Below are 22,589 nucleotides of genomic sequence, written 5' to 3'. Positions count from 1 at the left end.
AAACGACTAACAGATAACTGTAGCTATGTCTAAGCTATACCAAAAAAGAAAAAAAAATGTTTTTCAGAAAGATAACCAATTACACTTTCACTCCATATTCGTAAAATACATTGGTTATGGAGTGAAACGGAGGCTTTGAACGGCTGTAAGATGTCATTCATAGTGGATAAATCATTGTCCTAATAATGGGTTTGTTGAAAATGTGCATAATTGACCATAGTATGCTTTTGTGTATGGATACAATATAAATTTAACAAATCCTGCGTGGTCAGGCTTTTGTGCTGTGCTGATGATATTAGCTATACTGGAAAATAAAAAACTGGGGCCCGGACTTACTAAGATTTTACTTCAGGGTTGCGTCACTTTTGTGGCACAGCCATGGTGCAAACATTTTTGGGGCATTTACTAGACCACTCAAAGTCGATTTGCGTGGCCTTGCGTGGTTTTATAAATACAAAGTAACACAAGGAAGCGCATAGTGCTGCCTTTCATTACTCTGCATTGGGTAGGCGTTACATGGGTGGAGTATGTGTGATTCCATTGATCCACCCATGGATTTTGATGCAAACCCAGATTTACAGAAATGTTTGTAAACCTGTGTTTGTGCCAAAATGGTGCACCTACCCAACAGGGGCGTAACAAGGAGAAATATGTATGTATGTATGTGTGTTCTTATATAGCGCTCGACTTACCCTTAGGCATCTCGGCGCTTGCATTGGGAACCCGTCCTGGCTTTTCCCTGTGAGATAACCCATACTGGGCATCCCCAGGGTGAAAGCCAGGCATTCCGCCGCGAGGGGGCCGTAGTGGAGATTAAGCAAGCTATTGCCCAGAGTTGCAGAGTGTGAACCCGAGATTTGAGTAGGCACCGAAGTGAGAATTATCAAGTCTGTGGACACTTGGGTTCAGACCCTGCCGCGTCAGGAATTGAACCCTGGTCCCGGGTCTGACCTCTGCTTGTATTTCTTCTTAATACTTCCTTTTTCCATGTGAGATGCATTCTGCAGCGCACATAGAAAGAGGAATATTCATCTAAGGATTGTTTTTGTTCAGGGAAGTAACCCCTCATGCACACAAACCATCCTACCATAGCTCAGACACCCTTGCATTAAGGCGCAAGCATGTCTGAATTTGAGCTAGGCAGCCACAAGTGTGCCAGTACTTAGAGCAGAGGTCTTCAATCTGTGGGGCGCGACCCCCAGGGGGGTCGTGGAGTCCTTGGAAGGGGATCGCAGATTCTGTCAGAGCATGCAGATCCTGGCGTTGGGCTGATTGAGGGTGCTCACGACAGAGGCCTAATTCACACCGAGGTGTGAAAAACATCAAAGCCTCATTAACAAGTAAAAGGTCTTTTAAAGACCTGTGAGGTACTCAGGTGTGGCTGTGTGTGTGTCCCTGAAGCTGTTTCAGCCGGGCTCACGTACACAAGCTGGGGGGGGGGGCTGTAGTGTAGCCCTTTGAGTTCAATGGACGTTGTGCGCCTGGAGCTGTGGGTCCCGTGACACTTCCCTTAAATCATTGATTCAAGTCCCAGGAGCCCTCATACCTGGCGCCTGTGCGGGAGAAATGTGCCTGAGAGTCTGTTCTTCATGGTGAGATGTTATTACAGCCTATCTGCCCCCTCCCCCCCCCGCCCCCAGCAGGGAGGCACAGAGATGCCCTCCCATGAGCGGGAAAGAAGGAAGAAGACGCAGAGAGATACTGACCCTCCCCCACCCCCCACCCCCCATGAGAGAGGCACAGAAAAGGTGGGTGGATTAATGATGGGTGGATGGATGGATGAAAGGGTGGACTGATGAAGGATGGATGGATGGATGTGTGAAAAGGTGGGTGGATGAATGATGAGTGGATGAATGAAAGGGTGGATGGATGGATGAAAGGGTGGATAGATGAAGGATGGATAGATGGAAGGATGAAAGGGTAGATGGATGAAGGATGGATGTATGGATGGATAAAAGTTGCATGGATGAATGGTGGATGGATGTGTGTAAAGATGGGTGGATGAATGATGGGTGAAAGGGTGGACGGATGAAGGATGGATGTATGGATGGAAGGATGAAAGAGTGGATGGATGAAGGATAGATGTATGGATGGAAGGATGAAAGGGTGGAAGGATGAAGGATGGATGTATGGATGGATAAAAGGTTGCATGGATGAATGATGCATGGATGGATGTCTGAAAAGGTGGGGGGATGAATGATGGGTGGATGGATGGAAGGATGAAAGGGTGGATGGATGAAGGATGGATGTATGGATGGATAAAAAGTTGCATGGATGAATGATGGATATATGTGTGAAAAGGTGGGTGGATGAATGATGAGTGGATGGATGGATGGATGGATGGGTAAAGGATGGATGTATGGATGGAAGGATGAAAGGGTGGATGGATGGATGTAAGGATGAAGGATGGATGGATGTGTGAAAAGGTGGGTGGATGAATGATGAGTGGATGGCTGAAAGGGTGGATGGATGGATGAAAGGGTGGATGGATGAAAGATGGATAGATGGAAGGATGAAAGGTTGCATGGATGAAGGATGGATGGATGGATGTGTGAAAGATAGGTGGATGAATGATGGGTGAATGGATGGATGAAAGGATGGATGGATGAAGGATGGATGTAAGGATGAAAGGGTGTATGGATGAAGGATACATGTATGGATGGAAGGATGAAAGGGTAGAAGGATGAAGGATGGATGGATGGATGGAAGGATGAAATGGTGGATGGATGGATGAAGGATGGATGTATGGATGGATAGAAGATTGCATGGATGAAGGATGCATGGATGAATGTGTGAAAAGGTGGGGGGTGAATGATGGGTGGATGGATGGATGAAAAGGTGGGTGGATGGATGGATGAAAGGGTGGATGGACGAAGGATGGATGTATGGATGGAAGGATGAAAGGGTGGATGGATGAAGGATTGATGTATAGATGGATAAAAGGTTGCATGGATGAATGATGGATGGATGTGTAAAAATGTGGGTGGATGAATGATGGGTGGTTGGATGAAAGGGTGGATGGGTAAAGGATGGATGTATGGATGGAAGGATGAAAGGGTGGATGGATGAAGGATGGATGTATGGATGAAAGGATGAAAGGGAAAGGGTGGATGGATGAAGGATGGATGGATGTGTGAAAGTGTGGGTGGATGAATGATGGATGGATGGATGTGATGAGGTCTAACAGGCGCATTTATGGTTGTCAAAAGTTGATGATGAGGACTACCAGCTTCTAGAAACTTTTGTCGGAAGGGGGTCCTTACGCCTAAAAAGGTTTTACAAGGGGGTCTCGGCATCAAAAAGTTTGACGACCTCTGACTTGGAGGAATCTGAACAGTGCAATGTATTTGTAAATATGGTAGTATTCAGCACTCTTCCATCCATGCAACACAGCACCACAACTTACCTTGCTGCTCTGCCTTGAGTGAATTATTGGTAAATATCCCCATAGTTCGTAAGAAACGTAGTTAATTTTTGGGGCTTACACTTTAGTAGGTATGGCTTGCAGTTTTTGTTATATAAATTAATATTTACTGTTTCAACACTTAACTGTTTGTGATTTGTATTTTTTCAGACTTTACACACTGGAAGGGAAGCTTGTACAACATGGATCAGAACTAGAAAATGGACAGTTCTATGTTGCAGTTGGTAGAGACAAATTAAAGAAGTTGCCCTATGGTGACCTTATTTTCAGCAAGTCTTCCATGAGAAGACCTCATGGGTAAGCGTGAAAATACTTTATGATGTGTAAGCAAATTTGAATATGTCTTATGAGTTTGTATGAAAGTCAAGAGCCAAAAGTCATTACTAATATCCTTGTACATGTCAGTCTCTTTTACATTGTATTTCATGATTAGGCCTATGTATAGATCTCCCCCCCCAAATGCAAGATATGTGCAGATGTAATTATGTGGTTTATATGCAAATCTGGGAAGGACTGAGTGGAGCGGCTGGAAAAAGGGTAATACAATAAAGAGGAGGGATTAAGGGAAGAGTAAAGAGGGGTTTAGGGAAGGTTAATGAGGGGTTTAGGGATGGACATATACCCTCCTACACCCAAAAGAGTAAGCCCATTGCTATTCACAAGCTGCCCTTCTATAGTTACTACAGCCAAAAAGGAACCAAAACTGTCATGAATATACTCAAGTTCAGAGCTGGCATAAGTCCAGCACTGGCCAATTACTGGTACTGTAACACCCTCCTATAAAAATAATGCAAAATAAATCTAATTATTGACACTATTTAAAAATATAAATACACTTTGGGGCCGATTCCAATCCTGGAATAAAAACTTCCGTACGATTTTCATCAGGAGCCATCGCCATACGATTCGTACCCGTCCATCCGAGTCGCGTAGTACGATCCGTATTCCGTCAATCCGTCCGAATCGTCGTGATCCGTACGTATTGCAAGGCTGAAACAGTGAAACGTACGACTCATACACATGCTGTACGACCCGACGAGTACGATCCAGACCTGGGTATGAGGACGCGATTCGTACGGTCCACGTTAGGTAAAGGGCGATTCGTACCGAAAAGCACACAATCACTTACACACCGTACGGTGCGTACACCCCATGATATCAGGGGTACGGAGCGTACCCCTGCGATCTTGGGGTGTACGCACCATTCCCCGCGATCACTGGGTGTACGCACCGTACACCCAGCGAACATGGGGTACGGTGCGTACACCCCGTGATCGCAGGGGTACACACCATACCCCTGCGATCATGGGGTGTAAGCACTATACCCGGGGGGGGGGCGTTCCGTACCTGTTTCGGGGCGAACTCTGCTTTTACGGCTGTTTTCAGCTCCCGTAGAAAAAGGGTCGTACGGTGCGTACCCGACACAAATCGTACTTGCCGGGTTGGAAATAGCAGCCGCGAACCGTACAGATGTCGCATACAAAGGGAGATTTGTACGGAGACTCGAGTCGTACGGCCTTTGTATGATTCGTACAGAGTCCTGCTCCTGGTACGAATCGTACTTCGTCGTACGTACGGGGGACGTTGCAGGGTATGATTTGTACGGGAAAAACGCTTCGAACGGTTATTCGGAGCGGTTTTTCCCGAATCGGAATCGACCTCTTTATGTCATGTTAAAAATTTGTCTCAAAAGCATAATTATTATTTTAAGATCTTTCATTACCCTTTATTAAACGTAAATATTAATGTATTTTTAATATTTATTAAACATAATAAAGTTACTTTTATTTCATTCTATATATCACTTTTGCTATGTTTATTAAATCATATATATTTTTTAATTTTAGGTGGGGAATTGTTTTTAATTTAATTCTCATAAAAATATTTTTTGAGATGTTCAAAATAATTAGATGTATAATTTTAAAATTAAGTTATTAATGCCTTAACATTTTTCTATCTATTTTTCTACTTCAATAAAAAATATAGAACTATTTTACTAGTATTCAACATAAATTGTTTTTTTTTTTTAAAGGTTTTGTAAACGTTTAAAGTTTTCTCTTACTTTGTCATGAGGAGATCTCCACCAGGATTGTGGAGGCTTCTATCAAGTGTGCAGATGTAAATTACAGTCATAAAGTCACTACTAGTAGGAAATTAACAGTCACCCTGTATTTCAGGAGGTGGGTACATGTAAGCCTAAACTTTTGAGTAACTTTACACTCATAAATGGTGAACACACAAAAGTAGTAAACTTACTAAAAACTGCAGGATTACATTTACTTGCAGTAAATATACAGATGTAGATTCACCTTTGTGAAGAGGGTCATTAGTCTCTGCCATTCACCTTTGGTGGCCCCAACTGTTCTATAGTTCTATCAACAAAGGTCAGCTTTGGAGAACGTGCTCCTCACAGAAGACAGTTTGTCTATTTGCTTACAAGACCCTGAATACTCTTTCTTTTAAATCCTTCTTTTGGCTGCAAGACATAAAAGAGCAATAAATCGTAGTATAACACATTAAAATCAATCAAGCATACACCAAAAGAAAGTGATAAAACATGCTTTTGATAAACATGCATCATAAAATATTCGATAAAATCGATGAAGCCAAAATATTTCATAAACTTGGTAAAAAGAGTCCCTGATTACAGTTCATGCATTCATCACAGATGAAAATTGGGCAGCTAGTATTTATTGTTATGTATGAGCACTGCACTTAGTGGGTGCATTACTTGCACCTGATTCCAAGTTGCTTCCACAAGAGTGAGGAATTATGCACGATATTGCATGTATTCACCCAGGCAAGGGGTGCACAAACATACATTATGCTCAATGTGCACATGCAATTCTCAGTACTTTTCACACATTGAAAATTATGAGGGCAGACTCCTACATCAGATGCAATTTGTGACTGAATTGTAATCCCATTTTTAGCATAAAACTGAAATTTGCATCCTCCACTGGATTACTGGCAAAACCGTAACCAGAGAAAAAAAGCCTCATTTCAAATTTTAGAGTTTGCAGTGAACTGAAACTCTTCCAATTTCTGTAGTAAACTATGCATTCACAGCGCAATCCACCAGCTGAATTTTCTTCATCCGAGTGATATTTTTATGGAAGAAATTCAGCCAGTGGATTGCACTGCATATTTAGACCTTCTTTCAGAAACTGGAGGATAGTCATTCCCCTCCAAACTCTAGCAGAGGCCATAAAAGGATTTCAGCATATTGGATATAGTTCACTACTCCTGATATCTTTTTTACTTCCTAGAAAGAGATTGCATATTTTGGCTTTTAACTTTAGTCTTAGTACTGATTTCCTGCTCATATGAATCTAAGAAGACAGACAAGGTGTTTAAGTGACCCTCAAGCAATATTTTAAAATGTAATCTGATATACATATCTCATGCAGCTACATTGAACCACATTCACGAAATCAATTAGTTGAGTTATTTTCTTACACATTGTGCCTTAAAATTACATAATGTATAAAATAAATCATAATCATAATCAACTCAACTCAAAATCCTTTATTCGATTTTACTCATCTATACTACTATTATACACACACCCGATACATCGTTGTAATCGTCAGGGTGTGCAGTTGTACATAGGCTATATAAACGTAATAAATATATGTTATTTAAAAAATGTACCAAAAAAAAGTAGTCCCTTGTAAGAAGCGCCGCGACGTGCGTGCCCGACGTGAGGAGCGCGGGAAGAAGCAGCGTCCAGGAGCGCGATGAGAATTGGCGGACATGGTGCGGGGAGGACCGGTGAGGAGGGGCGGACAGGCGATGAGGAACGGCGGACAGGCGGTGAGGAGTGGCGGACAGGCAGGGAGGAGCGGTGAGCGGCGGATGAGGTAGGTTATTTATTTATTTATTTAGGAGCGGTGAGCGGCGGAAAAATGAAGCAAAAATGAAAATCGTGAGCAAGAGGAAGCAAACGGAGCTTTACAAATGTAAGCCAAACGGTGCATTACAAGAGGAAAAAGTTACGTGTGCAGGTTACAAAAGCGTACATCGCGAGCAAGAGGAAGCAAACGGAGCATTACAAAAGTGAGCCAAACGGTGCATTACAGGAGGAAAAAGTTACGTGTGCAGGTTACAAAAGCGTAGAAAGTAAACATAGAGGTATAGGAGGAAAAAGTGACGTGTGCAGTTAGCAAGAGGAAGCAAACGGAGCATTAAAAAAGTGAGCCAAACGGTGCACTACAGGAGGAAAAAGTTAAGTGTGCAGGTTACAAAAGCGTAGAAAGTAAACATATAGGTATAGGAGGAAAAAGTGACGTGTGCAGGTAGCAAGAGGAAGCAAACGGAGCATTAAAAAAGTGAGCCAAACGGTGCATTACATGAGGAAAAAGTTACGTGTGCAGGTTACAAAAGCGTACAAAGTAAACATAGAGGTATAATACTGCAATATATGGAGGAAGCCTCCGGGGGACCCACGGACAACATCGGGGCGGGCGGAGGCCCTCCTGAAGCCTAATTGCTCCCGGACAACGTCGTGACGGGCTGCTAGTAAGATCATAAAAGTGTTTACAGTCACAGTTTATAAAAGACATAGCAAAAATGATCATAAACCCAGGTTATAGACTTAATGCAAACAATCAATATATCATAAAATCTAATTCATTAATATAAATAAAATAAAAACATGATAAGCCATCCTGCTATATCTTAAGGGCCCAACTGCTTTCTCTTTTTGGGACATGCCCAGAGAAATGAGGCTAGAGAAAAACAGACATAAGAGGTTTGCAAGGATTTGAGGAAAAACAGAGCTACACTGCAAAATTACAATTTTTGACTCTTGCAAATTGGTACAATAAATTTGTGTCGTTCTTGACAATAAAAAACACAAAAAAACAAAATGTAGAGCTCATTTTGTGGGGACTTGTTGTCACAAGGACATACTGAGAGATCGGAATGTTTATATTGCTTCCCTGGGAAAACCTATCATCAACGAGATAATATTTAAGCAAAATCTCAGTAAATTGTATTTGTGGTGTGAGTGTGACATCAGCCCGATACAGAAAACTTCCCTCCATCAACACTGTTGTTAGTTCATACAGACAAGCCGTCTGGGTGTGGGAGTTTTTTTCATTTCTCAGATATTGGCCCTCAAAATGAATATCTCAACCAGTTTTTGCTTAGACATGGACTTACAAGTAGAGGGGTCTTTAAAAAGGCGGCTTAAACCAATGGCCGAGATTTCCAACTCCACATACTCTAGCCACTTAACCCTACTGTAATTATCTGACTTTAGAATGAGTGTTATCAAGTTGTGTGTGAGAGGAACTGTCACCCTGCGCCAGATAGAATGCCACAGTAAGAGTGGTGTCATTTTAATTGTGTCAATGATGTATGGTAAAGCCAATTCCATATGTAAGACATAGTTTGAATATGACTGTGGAACGGAAGTAAAAGACTTAAAAAAATTGCTCTCTATGGACTGCAGAGTATCACAGGGAGCCATCCCCCATATAGCTGTACCATATACTGCTACCGCCTTAGTTTTAGCATGATGCATTTTTTTAATTGGGATCAGAAGTTTGACTCCCACCTTTTTAAAGAATGTTTTCCGTGCCATAAGGTTTCTCTGCATGCCCAGTGCTCTTCCCTCTAGAAATTTAGACCATGATTGGTTTCTATCAAAAGGACTCCTAAATAGGGGAAAGAGTCGACCACCTTAATCTTACCGGAGTCCATAAAAAAAGAAGGTCTGTTGTGTCCCACCCTCCTCAATGATAATAAAAGATTTGCTCTGGTTGACCTTTAAATCTAATGATCCATGAAAGTTGCATAGGCAGATATAAGATACAGGAGCCCCCTCCCTGTTCTTGCCATCAATACGGCGTTGTTCGCATATGCTAGCATTGGTAACCGCTGATGGTTACCAAGTACAGGGACGTCCAAGGCTGCACCCTCGAGATGTTTTCCCACACCATTGGTGTAGATAGAAAATAAAAATGGTGCCAGGATGCAGCCTTGTCTTACCCCTCTCATGATCTTAAATGAGTGGTTACACTCCCCATCCCTCTTATAGCGGACTGAGGAGGAGGCATCAGAATACAACTGCCTGATGAAGTCAACTAAATCCTGATCTATTTCCATCTCCTACATTATATGCCAGAGTTTAACCTCATAGATGCTATTAAACATTCCTCCCAAGTGCTGCGCTGTCCATTGGAACTAGTGCTGAATGGACGTCCAATGGTCGTGGGCAGCACTGGGGAGGTAGTGCTGCCGTCGGCCAATGCACCGAGGCAGCACTTAAGGGGCTAGGGTGGGACACGCAGTCGAAAGCTGGGGATAAGTTCATGAAGGCAAGATAGATCTTCCCATCATTGGCTCCGACATATCTATCAATGATCAATGACAGATTCACACATTTGTCTTTTGTTCCTTTTCCCTCCTGGAATCCATATTGGGACTCCATTAAGCTGATTCGCCCATGCCTCTAGTCTCATTAAATTAGGCGGCCCATATGTTTGCCCGTCGTATCGATCAGCGAGATCGGTCGAACATTTTTGGGATTATTTTTGTCTCCCTTTTTATGAATGGGGATGATAATACTTGTTTTCCTATACTTAGGGGTGCCCACTGTGGCGATGTTATTAAAAACATTAGTTAAAAAGGAAACTCATATATCCATGTTCTCAAGGAAGAGATCCAGTGGGACACCATTGGGCCCCGGTGCTTTTCCATTGCTGCATGCCTCAATCCCATTTCTGAATTCATTATAATTAAATGAAAGATAAATCTCAGAGGTAAAGGTTACTGATGGTGATACGTAATCATTTGGGGAGAAAATGCATTTGAAATGAGCCACACAATCCTCCTCCCCCACATTAACATCAAGGACTGGGTCATTTGGAGTTATAAAATGCGGGCCATTTATTATTTCCCAGAACTCCTTCTAGTTGCCTGAGGCCGAGGCCTGCTCTAAATTAGCCCAGATTTGTATTTTTAGTTCATTTTCCCTGTTTTTACTCACTGCCTCATATTCCCTTCTAAGTATAGAAATTTGTGACATATTTCTAGGCTTGACCCCTAAGCTCTTTTTTTTTTGGGAACAAATAGAATCAAAAGAGCCCTTCCCCCTTTTCAGCTTGTTAGTGCTGTTCTTGACAAGTGATGTCCTTCTACATTCTAAAAAGTCTACAAAGGAAGATACCACAGACTGGGGGTTGATGTCAAGATCTAAACAAGTACTAATGGTGAGAAGGGCACTCCTGATAATTTTTGTTATGACCTTTTTTTTATCAATTTTTGGCCACTTCAGTTGGTATCCATTTCGCCTTGCTAATATTGGTTGACCAATTATCTGAGGGTTTGTCGCAGACTTCTGGATACATTTAATTTCACACATTAAAATCGCATGATCACTAAAAATATCGAATTCATTAGTTACTTTACTACACCTGATATTTAAAGGATTTGAAACCAGTATAAAGTCAATAGTTGATTCCTGGTGAACCCTACGAAACATTGGCAATAGGGTATCCTTACTAGAGGCTAAGTTGTTGACCATAACCATATTTCTTATTGATTAAGGTATTGAGAGAGTTTCCATAAGTATTATGCGAAAAGTGATGGACAGGATTGCCCCTCATATCCCCCACACCACAAACCCTCTTTAAATTGTGTTTGCACGGATGTAGATTAAAGTCTACCAACCAAAAGGGCCTGCAACCCGCCCCAAGCCAACCTCCTTGGCGATCTTTGTGGCGGCAACCGCCAGGTTGCGCTGAACTGACAGTTGGTTCTTACACGAGGGGGCCCCCCGAAAATCACCCGCCGGGATCCTGAAGCCATATGAGAAGCCATCTCGCAGGATCCCGGCGGACTCATGATCAGGGTATTTGTTCAGCCACGGGGTCAAAGCCAGGATATCTACGGGCGATGGTGTTGACTTCCGCGGTGCCGTATCAATCCTGCTTTGTACCCCCTTTACCTCCAGTACCATTGGCTCTGGATCGGCAGCTAGTTTCGGGGTGTGAGGTGTTCCCACAACTAGAGCACGCATGCCTGAACCTACACGTTCCTTGCGGCCTGCTACACGTCCCCTTATTGAAACCCCAACACACTCCTCGCTTATTTTCGTTCCCGTCCGATCTGGGCTGAGACTCCCCCCCGTAGTTTGGTCGAAAGGGCTGAGGCTGTTTCTGTGTAAAGGCCCTGGAGCTGTTTGTGCTCGACCCTGAACCACTTGCTGATCCCGGCAAGAGCTGAGCATGCCACGATACAGTATCCAAACAATCCCAAGTCAGTGTTTCATTAAACTCTTTCGCTTTTCTAAAAGCCATGTCATACCCTTTCCATTCTTCTCCTCCATACTTCTCCATCGGTGGTCCGGGCATGTTGGAATAGGAATACGTGATAGCAAGGGCACATTTGTCTGATGATTATATTGTTGATAAATAGTCGATATTTGATTGGGGAAATAACTAGGCATAATGTCGCGTGGAGAATGTTTTTACTCATGTTGAAATATATACACAAACCTTTGACAATAAGTGACGACGCACCTTCACAATTGGTTGGAGGTGTTTTTGTGATTAAGTCTTGTATAGAATATAACCATTCAGCAAAAGAGGTGACACTAATGCTTTGTGATAAATTGACTAACTTCATGCAATGATGATAGATGATGTACGAGACGTTTCCCACAGCTTGCACTGACCCTGGTTTACTTAGAAAATGGCACTGACAAGTGTGATTAGAGTATATACACAAAAAATGGCCCAAAATTAATTTAATTGCTGAACCAATTCTATTGAAATAGATGCTATACTAAAATGTCTCTTGACAAAAGGATAATGTGAATGCAGGCACTTTGTACATATGAAATACTGAATGCTTCATGTGACAATTTGAATTTCTCAATGCTGCATCAATTGTGTTTTAATGTGGGCACTGTAATGTTGCAACTTTTAGATATGTATATGTTGTCTTTCGTGGCACTTATAGTGTCATTTTTGTATGTCTTTTTTCTAAACTCACAGCCCTGAAGAAGTTCTGGTCACAGAACGAAACGCGTTGGCTGGTGTCTTGTCTATAAGTGGATCATTAAAAGAACATTGAATTTTGTACATCACGACTCAGCGTCTATATAAGAGGATATTTGAAAGATTTAAAAGTCTCCCATGATCGGAGGAGACCCACCCTTTTAGCGGTGCTTTTTCATTCAGGACAAAAAAAAAACTTCTCATGGAAGCTCGTGATCCTGCTCTGGTAGCAAGCCAGGTCACTCAACCGTTCCGGTGTTCGTTCAGCGATAATCGCTACAAAAATAGAAAAGGCCCTGATCCAATTCATCATGGACTCTTCGACCCTGAATTCTGCCATTTTTGCCCGCCATACACTGGGGTGCCATAAATCCTTCTGAGTCTTGGTATATTCTAACTCACGGTGATCAGTCAACAATGAAAACATGTTTATATATTTATTAGCCCACACCAGTTCCTTAGTGGCTATGGGAATATGTTGAGCCAAGTTTTCCCGCCTTGAGTGTACCGCGCTCTCCCCCATCATTGGGATTGATCTCTTACCGGCTTCCGCCGCACCTCCAGCCGTGTCCGTCGACTTATTCTGGTTTTCGACAACGACCACCTTTGCCACCTGTGGAGAAATAGAAGGCACGTTCGCTGTCCCAGCACCCCATGTCTGCCTTAGCTGCTCTATAATCAGCCTAGCTTCATCGGCCGGGTCTTCCACAGCCGCGGATCCCTCTGCTCCCTTCTTCAACCAGAGTAACACAGCCGCCAATTGAAGCGCTAGTTCGGGAGGCATTTGGTTGTCATCCAGCGGTGTGATAACCACAGGGATTGGCAATCCCCCATCCGGTGTGGGTACCGGCTGGACGCTGGAGCTACTGGGACCAGTGGGACCTCCATCGGGACTGGGGCCTCGCTCGGAACCGTTTCCCCTTCCTCTTTTTCCCCTTATCCCCCCGGGGTAATGTTTGGCAAAGCAGGCCCCACGATCCTCTTTGGCCGCCCTGAGGGGCCCGCTTGGGCCTCCACTTGTTTCCGGAGGGCCGCTAAGCCACGACCCAGCTGATCTACTTTACCGAATTTTCTGTCCATCGCTGACACTTGGTTCACCAATGTGCGCAGCATTCGTTCCATCTCGGAGCTCTTTCCACTCTTCTTGCCAGGCATGTCTGCGTACAGCTTTTACCTCTGCCTGTTATCCAGCCGTGACTCGAACCCCAGCTACGCCTTGACGACTGAAACAGAAAAAACAAGATTACACGTTCAAAAAACTGCAGAGTGTTCCCTTGAGGGCTCACGAGCGACGAGTGGTGCAGCCTTCAGAGAGCAGGAACAAGAGGACGCTTCCCTGGATTCCTGCGCCTTTTATCCAGCAGCCGGAAGGCGGGGCCGTGACCCCATCCCGCCCATAGGTACCCGGATTTCCGGGCGGGTGTTTAGGACAACCCTTTTTAGGCGGCGGGGCGTGCTCCGACCACGCCGCTATGGGCATACCGGCCGGACACGCCCCCCGCCCGCAACGGTTTCCCGGGGGATTGGGGCACCCATCCATTCGTTCGGGGTGACCGAGTGGTCTCCCCTTTCCAAATGTTATGGGCTGCCTTTTTTTTAAATAAAAACAGTTGCCTTGTCAATAGCACAATTCACTTTATCCACGATGAAAATTATTATTATTAAAATGTATTAAAAGCCATTGATCTCGGCTCGTAAACTCTAAGATCATGAGATGAAAATTTGGGGAAGTTCCTTCCATCATCTTTACTTTTACTGATAGTGTATTTGGAATTACGTTGATTACCCCCCCCCCCCCTTTGCTCTTCCAGATGGTGACGGAGTGGCTCCTATCTGGAAAGAACGGTAACCATTTACAAAGATATCTTCTATGACCCAGGTCTCCTGTACACAGGTGATGTCATGGTCCTGCCACAGACTGAGCCATTGGGCATCCCCAAGTTTGTTTACAAGACCTGCAACAATCCAGGATGCTATTCTTATTACCTCTGACAGCTTTCTTATGGTGTTACTAGGGGTTACAGTCACTTCTCCATTAATTTCATTTGTGAGACTTGTTTTGGGAGGTACCACCTGCCTCATCTCTCTGCTCTCGGGAAGTCAATCGCACTGATCTAACCCTGAAAGGGGGGAAAATCTATTCTCCAACGGGATGCCCTGGTTGCTCATTTCATTCAAATTTCCTAGGTTTTTCATAATATGAAGTGACGGTCCCAACACAGGAATTAAAAATGCCCTATAAAAATAAACTAGCAAAACTGCGATAATCTGCGTTCCAACGGGAGGAAATCTGGGCAAATGATCAAAAATAAATCTTACACCATAGGAATTATTAAAATTAATCACAATGCAATCACCAAAAGAAGTTTTCTGGGATGCGCACAAGCACCCTGCCCTTCTGGCCATAATGATTTGATTCGCTAGGTATGAGACCCAACTACTAGGGCCCGCTACATAACAATTCAGCCAATGAAGGGACTTGTCTATCATCTGCAAAGTAGTTTCCGCATGACCCTCCCTCAGAGGTGGGACATTTCTCAGTACTATTACTAATGGTATTGCTGCCGGGGGAATATGGACAGGGTGGTTCTCACTATTCATATACTGTCTTTGATTAACCGCTTTATCACCACCCCCCTTTGATCCAGTTGGGGATTAGTAAAAAGGAGTAAGCCTAGTGGAAGCTGCAGCCAAGGGTAAATTCTGCTGGTCCTTTCTGGATCCTAGAGTTTCACCTTGTGTGTTATTAATATTATTAGTAATCAGTGCAGCTCCCTTCGTTGTATGGAGAGCCGACCCCACTGTGGACATGATGGTCCAGAAGACTGGTGAGAGACATGGCTATCTGACTCCGGGCTAGGGAATGTAACTATGGAAGGAGTAGCCTGTATTTGTGCCTTCACCCCCTCTGTTGCATTGGCCTGGGATCTATAATCATGGGTGCTGTGCAATCTGGAGCCAACCTCCAGTAATGCCAACCTTTCTTCTATTCTAGTTAGTTTATGCAAGACAGGGTTCAATAAAACGGAAACCATAGTCTCTATCCATTTAAAAAAAGTCCTCCTCATGTGATTTTATAAGGTATAGCGAGAGTGTCAGTGACCCTCAAATTGACAGGCTGTAATTGGCCTGCATCCAGATCGTCTGTCCTAGATCGTTTCCCAGGACAGGATCCTTTTGAAAGTTTTTGCTTGGTGGGGCTGCCACCCCTTCTTCTCTTGACTGGGGGTCCACTTTGACCAGGGTCCAGCTGAGGTGGTACTGACTTGGCCCGGGTCACTATAGTACCAGGTGGTATCGCTCCGGGGGAGGCAGAAGGGGCAGGAGGGACAATAGAAATATCAATGGCCGAGTTGGAGGCCAGCTGCTTTGGCGAACTCACTAATGGAAGCACTAGTGGAAGCACTGTACTGTCAGTATTAGATGTGCTAGCGATACCAAGGGAGGAACACTTTTGTAGGATGTCCAAAGACAGCTGTCACTCCATCAATTCTATTTCATGCGATAAGACAGTCTCATCCCTCGTGAGAAAAGTGTCCAATGTACCTATAACACCACCCCCTGGCTTCTCTTTTGTTCCTTTCCATTTTCTCATTTTGGGAAATGAAGTCAAAAGTCAAAAAGTATAGACAATGAACATAGTACCTTCAAGGTTTGTTGCCTTTTATGGAGCGGGCCTAGCCCAGCCTCCTTCTGGCTCAAACGGGCATGCTGTGGGAGCCCTGGCCTTCTTTAGTGTGCCTTTAGTGTGCCTCCTGGCGTGTATGGTGATAGGTATGGCGTGCGCGCCGCTAGGGCTGGTGTAGTCCTCAGGTCTCATGGCACCAGTAGAGAAGGTGTGGGCGGTAAAGGAGACCAGTTCCGAGTGCTGGTGGGCGTTCTGGCCGGAGAACAGTAGACAGTTAGATGAGAAAAAGAGAGAAAGAGCTCCCGCACGGGAGCCCTGGCCTTCTTTAATGCACCTTGATGCCGAAAGCTAGAGCCGCAGCGGCTCCGCACAACATCTCCACACAGACACTTTACATACTGCCTGAGTGTGCCTGACGGGACAAATGGAGCACTCCGACTGTATTCCACAGTCTTCCCTCCCGGGGGTCTCAGTTCACTCCTTGTTGCGGCCACAGTTCTCGCTTTTGCGACTGAGCTCACTCTCTGTATGTCACGGAAATGCTGCTCCTGCAGGTTCCCTATTGGGCCCTACCTTGGACCCCTGCCTTGGTTTTTACAGTGGATACGGTGAGCGGCGGCACACTCATTAGTGCCCACGGACGCTCACACTCTCCCTCTGACCGCTCCAACACTCAGCTCTGCCGCCACCACTCAGCCTGACTTCTGCATAAGCTCCGCCGCATTCCTGACCCTCAAGCAATATTTTCAAATGTAATCTAATATACATATCTCATGCATCTACATTGGACCACAATAACAAAAACAATAAGTTTGAGTTATTTTCTTACACATTGTGCCTTCAAATTACATAATGTTTAAAATAAATCATAATCATACAGATGATACTAAAGGAAAAGATGAAATCAACACATTTGATCCATCATATTTGGACTAGGAGCCCGATTATAAGTTTGGTGGATTTATGCGCATGGATAGCGCCTGGCTGGAAATAATGTTTTCGGTCAGTATGTCAGAGAATAAATCTGGGTATTACAAGTTACTTTTCATCGAAGGTGGAACAACTGTGAAAATCTGATGTTTTCCTGGTGAAAGCAGGTGGTAAATGGGAGTGGTAGGTGGCGGTGTGTGTTTGCGGATGGGGAGAGCGAGTTGTGAGCTTAGCCAAGATCAGAAAAGATAGTAGTGTAGAAAGGAGGAACCTTGAAAGCTCTTTCTGTTGCTTAGAAGAGTGTTTGGTGGGGGCAAGGTTGCAATTGCAGCCTAAGCCTTTAGCAATTTTACCAACTCGATGGCTGTTAAAATTGGTTCTGATGTTCCTACACCCATGAAATCAGGGTGTGGAAACACTGTGTCACTGGGGATACCGTTCATAATCTGGGCATACATTTCCTCCAAATTGGAGCACCAGCTCTTTGTAGAGTTGCAATGCCTGTCATGACTTAATCACAAAATATTGACCTCAAAGAAAGCCCCAGAAACTTTAGGAAAACGATGAGCTCAGTTAGATTCACAGACACCACACTGGAAACTAATAAGGTTGTTCACGTCTAGGTCCCTTGTTTAATGACATTCTGCATGCGTGATGTAGGCACTGTTCCCTTTCCATCTTTAGACATCATGATGCCAGTTGCTTCAAATGTGATGGATATGGATCCTCTCCTCTCCTCTCACAAATACCATTAGGTAGAATCAGATTCGATGTGTGTTTTAACTTTTTATGTATATTCGCTGCCCAAATAAAAAATAAATGCATTGGTGAATTTATAAACATATTTGTAGTACTATCTTACTTTGATTAAAGAGTCGTCCTAAACTTTGAGGCCATATTTGATAAACTTTCCATAATGAAAAAAGGCGTATCTATGTTCCACTATTTTGTTGCTAATGCAGCCTCGGAGTAAAACCCTAAGCAGGCAAATTTTCCCTTGAAAGCAAATACACATGTATAATGCTATGAATAGACAAATATCTAGTATTTTCCTTATTTTTTGTTTGCAGGTCAGGGCATATTGTATCTCACAAAAAAAATGCATTTTACAGAATTTACAGGCATCAGATCTGATTTTTAAATAACAGAAATGCAGATGTCCTCCTCCTATATTTTAACTCATTCTTTTTGTTAATTTGGTTTATACAAATTTGACACACCTATTTCATTACCCCTTCAGAAAATCTGTGTTGTAAAGCACACCTTTACCACATGGGACACCTTGGTGTTGAATAACAGGTGTTTGTTTTTCCCAGCTCATTGGCACTAATTTTGACAACATCAGAAGAATGAAAAGCTGAGTAGACCCACCTGAATTCGAACCTTTGCCAATGAGGCCAAACACAGATTTCTGGAGTGGATACATTTAAAAATCCCATTATACACTTTTCTGCTTGTTTCATTGTAGTTCTTTTTATTACTATAATCTATGCTTCCATATGTTTTCTATTTCTTCCTACATTCTATGAAATTCAAATTGTTCAGACCACTTTATACACTTTTCACTTAACTTATGCCTTTTTAATCAAGGTGCAAGCTAGGTATTTCCAAAAACTATTGCAAGTGCCTTTCAAAATCTTTGGAGACTTTCTAACATCTGCTTTGTAGCAATCAAAAAATTGGGTTGCATATCCTTGACTTTAGTGGTCTTTTTCACAATTTCACCTGATGAACTTCAAACCTCTTCTCAGTTACACCCAAACCACTCATGCATCTGTTACATACTATTTGCCTAAATTAAAGGTACATAACTTAGGCATTAAAAATGTCCACCTGCTTAATTTACACATCTTTGGCTGTGTCAATCACCTAAATTGCTTGTGGGTAAATTTAGAACTTTATCGACCATCAAGTTGTAACTCTTAAGAAAAGGTTTATGGATAAGCTCCAAGTTGTTGTCCCCCAAATCCTACAGGAACACTTCAGCTAGCAGGTATCAACTCATCGAACCACGTTGGCTGCGCTGAGATACCATGATCGTGATCATGGTTAGCGTGGAAACTTCATTTGATTATAGATCAATGTGCCTTTGTAGGAATCAATGTTACAGTGAAACTTACAGCAGCTGCTTTCCTCTTTTAAGAGTTTAAGTCAGTTCTCAAAAATAAAGTCCAAGTCACAAATGTCTGTTAGGAAATATCGGATATCTGCTGCCTTAGGGTTGTTCCTGTACTCATTTACTCTTGGAAATCTATGACAGTCATTAATTTCTAGGAGAAGTCTTCCTTCACCAAATTTACATGTGCCTACTTTCAGCTGGGTGGAAAATGTGCAAGAGTAAAACCTGAGGAAATGTAATATTTTCTCTTGTATATTATAATGCAATTTTATGCTCTTCCTGTCTTTTTCCGTATAGAAGTTACTTGCTTTTCCCTGTCGCAGGACTACATTTGGCTGCGTTTCCACTTAGGGAAACTTCCTCTGGGCCATATGTGGATACCCCAAAAACTATGAGATTTGCATCTTGCAAAGCCACTCTCCCTGCAGTGCCCACCAAAAGCACAAAATTACAGTCCTGAGTCTGTGAATCAGAATGTGAAATTTATTTTCATAACTGCTTATTTTTACCTGTGTCTATGTGAAAAGTGAAAATTACAGTGTCCTGCTTATGGCACTGCATCGGACCTTACGGTCAATAAATGAAGTATAGGATGCAGTTCTAAAGGGATGGCGCTGGTGTTGGAAATTGAACTAGCACTAAAAATGGCTGCCTGGAGTTACCAACATTTAAGTCATCGTAGCTCACAAACAGCAGTTATCTGTAAAATATTTCAGTGGTTAATCTATACACAAGACTAGGGTACTCAATGGATTAATGGTTCCCAGTGTAACAGGGAGTAGCTCTGGATTAAGGATATAGTGATATTTCTAGAACTGTGAGGCATAAAGGAGATTTTCCAACACTTCAGATATCAGGGAAGCCAGCCTTCGGTGCATCCCACTGGTTTAGGCTTGAAGGTAAAATCCCTTTGTCTCACTAAGTCATTTGATCCCAAGGAATTGCTAGTTCATCAACAGGCATAGTCTTTCAATGATCCACATGTCTCCAAACTGTAGGTGATGCAGACATCAGAAGACTGAACACACTCATCAAGGTGCAACTCCTCATGACTGTATGCCAGCATAACATCTTTGATCAGTCCACCAGGTGGAAATATATCAGTCTGGCCTAGTGCTGGTCTCCTCTACTGGGCAGTTAGCAGCTTTTCATCCAGGCATCATACAGTGGCGCAGGTTCTCCAGTGTGACAGATTTAGTCCCACACAAGCCAATAATTTCCAGACTCTTCATTGTCATGTGTATCTCACAGCACATACTGTAGATCTTTCTATGAAGACCTATAGATACAAAATACTAGAGGTCCAGTATTGATGCAAAACTGTTTGTCTTCTTTCAAACCGTTGGGCAATCATAATGTACCATTTGTTTTCAAGCTATATTTCCAACCATCCAGTTCAGAGCACATTTCTTAGACTTGAGCGGGCAGGGTTAAAAGGATGTGGATTAGAAAGACATAGTGCAGAGTTCTTCATACAAGGGTCTCCGGTTTCACAACAACTCCATGTGCTATTTGAGGGGGAAGACTGCAGAGGGACATCAATCACATCTGCTGCGGATAGTCTTGCCCACATCGTAGAACAATTCTGGACAGTGGATGGTTCTGATGAAATTGGCTGGCCTCACAGAATGTGAATGTGGATATGCACAGCCTTCTCAGGCTTTTCTTAACAGTACTGCAACTGTTTTTAAGTCCATGTAAACCTTTACCATCAACATGCAAAATTAGGAAGTGAGAGCCATTTGCCAATTCAATAGGCAAACTAGCCCTTGAGTGTACCATTTTCCTAGTTGTGGGTGATTTGAAATTTGGTCTGAGATACTGTCTCTCACAGTTAACCTGCTCTCTCTCATGGAAGTAGTCAGTATTGGTGGGTTCATGGTGGTTCAACCCGCATGTTTTTACTGGTAAACATCATTTACACTGATGTTTACACATTGCATGCCATTACAACGCAGTTGTTACAATGACTTGCTGTAGGGGGCAGTTGCAGAGACTGGAGTTGGATTAGTAAATTATACTATTCCAACATCCAGTGCCCCCCCTACAGCAAGTCACTGTAATGACTTGTGTTGTATTGGTATGCTATGTAACAAGGCAGTTGTTGTAATTGCCGCGTTATAATGGCAGGCATTCTAAACGTCTTCAGTGTAACATGGCCTTTTCTTGGAGTAGGTCTTCCATAGGCAGGGACTATACATACTGGTATTCTGCCACTTTTACCTTACCTGTACCATCCCTTGTGGATTTCGACTCAAAAGGACTGCAGGGACATCTCTCAGGTATCATTGGCTTGTTCTACCAGGCGAATATAGGCCCTAAAGTGGAGGAGATTCTGTCACTTGTATCAAAGTAAGAAGTACCACCCACTATCATCTTAGCCCAAATATTTTCTGCCATACTTGCTTCTCCTATAGCAATACACAAGTGGTATACCCAAATCACCTTCGTATACCTGGGTATGAACCACTAACACATGAAAGAAAAAATAAGTGCGGAGGAATTAATATCTCATTTTCTTTTATCATAGGGAACACTCAATTACCCTATCATCAGTCTACAGTCCTCAAAAATATATTTTTTCTTTCATGTGATACTTGCTTCCCCTGGCATGCACCAACCTCAGGTACTTTTCTGTCAGAGTAAAAATTGCCATCATATCATAGTATGAAAGAGAGACAAGAGCTCTTGTATGTTTGTGCATATGTATGTATGTAGTCGGTATGTGAAATATTTTGTTTCCGTTTTTTCAGGACAGAGAGCTGGAATCATACTGCCCTGGTTGTCTTGATGATGTTATCTTTGAATGTGAGGTCTCTCTTTTGGGCGAATCTAAGTAATGTTGCATTATCTATCAGCTAAATAGTAAAGTGTCTAGGTTCATGTCAGACAGTGAAGCGTGGATCTGTGTTATTCGAGTAATAGGTGAAGAGGAGTAGGAAATCAGTATTTCTTGGGTGAGCTTCAGATACATGTTTGACACCTAATCCTGAACTAGTTCAAAGCCACTTTTCAGTCAATTATTGTCATTGTTTGAAGAGACTTTAGGGAGAGTTGAGTGTTTTTGATAACTATGTCCCAGAGAGTTTCCATGCACATTGAAGATGAAAGTACAGAAAAAAGAACCTTGGGGTACTTCACAGGAGACAAGGAGTTTCTTCAATCTGGCAGTTCCTATCTGTATGAAGTGCTGGCAGTTGGTGAGATGGGGGTTACCCATTGCAGGTCTCTGTTAGAGAAACTCATGTAAATTGTATTTATGTGTCGCCTACTGGCCCTGACGAGGCATTGGGGCACTTTGCAGCAAGTAACACGCTACTCCAGAATCTAAGGTCAGAGAGGAGAACTTAGTAGAATAGTAAATTAATTTGGTTTCCACGAGGATTAGTGTGGTAAGTGTGTTAAGTTAATGTTGAGACCTCGTCCATTTACTGTATTGTTCTGAAATGGATGGAACAATTGAAGTGGATTATTAAA

General features: G+C 43.0%; 1 protein-coding gene across 2 annotated transcripts in view; it reads left to right on the top strand.

Annotated features, from left to right (window-relative positions):
* DCDC2 (doublecortin domain containing 2) overlaps positions 1-22,589 on the top strand; it is a 641,411-nt gene that overhangs the window by 301,774 nt on the left and 317,048 nt on the right. For both annotated transcript variants that reach the window (XM_086965151.1, XM_086965150.1), the window contains exon 5: positions 3,575-3,721. In XM_086965151.1, coding sequence (XP_086821277.1) covers positions 3,575-3,721 — 147 coding nt within the window. The remainder of the gene's footprint in view (positions 1-3,574; positions 3,722-22,589) is intronic.

This window comes from Lissotriton vulgaris, chromosome 4_1 (assembly GCF_964263255.1).
Source record: "Lissotriton vulgaris chromosome 4_1, aLisVul1.2, whole genome shotgun sequence".
Classification (NCBI taxonomy): Eukaryota; Metazoa; Chordata; class Amphibia; order Caudata; family Salamandridae; genus Lissotriton; species Lissotriton vulgaris.
This window is presented reverse-complemented; position numbering and strand designations above follow the sequence as displayed.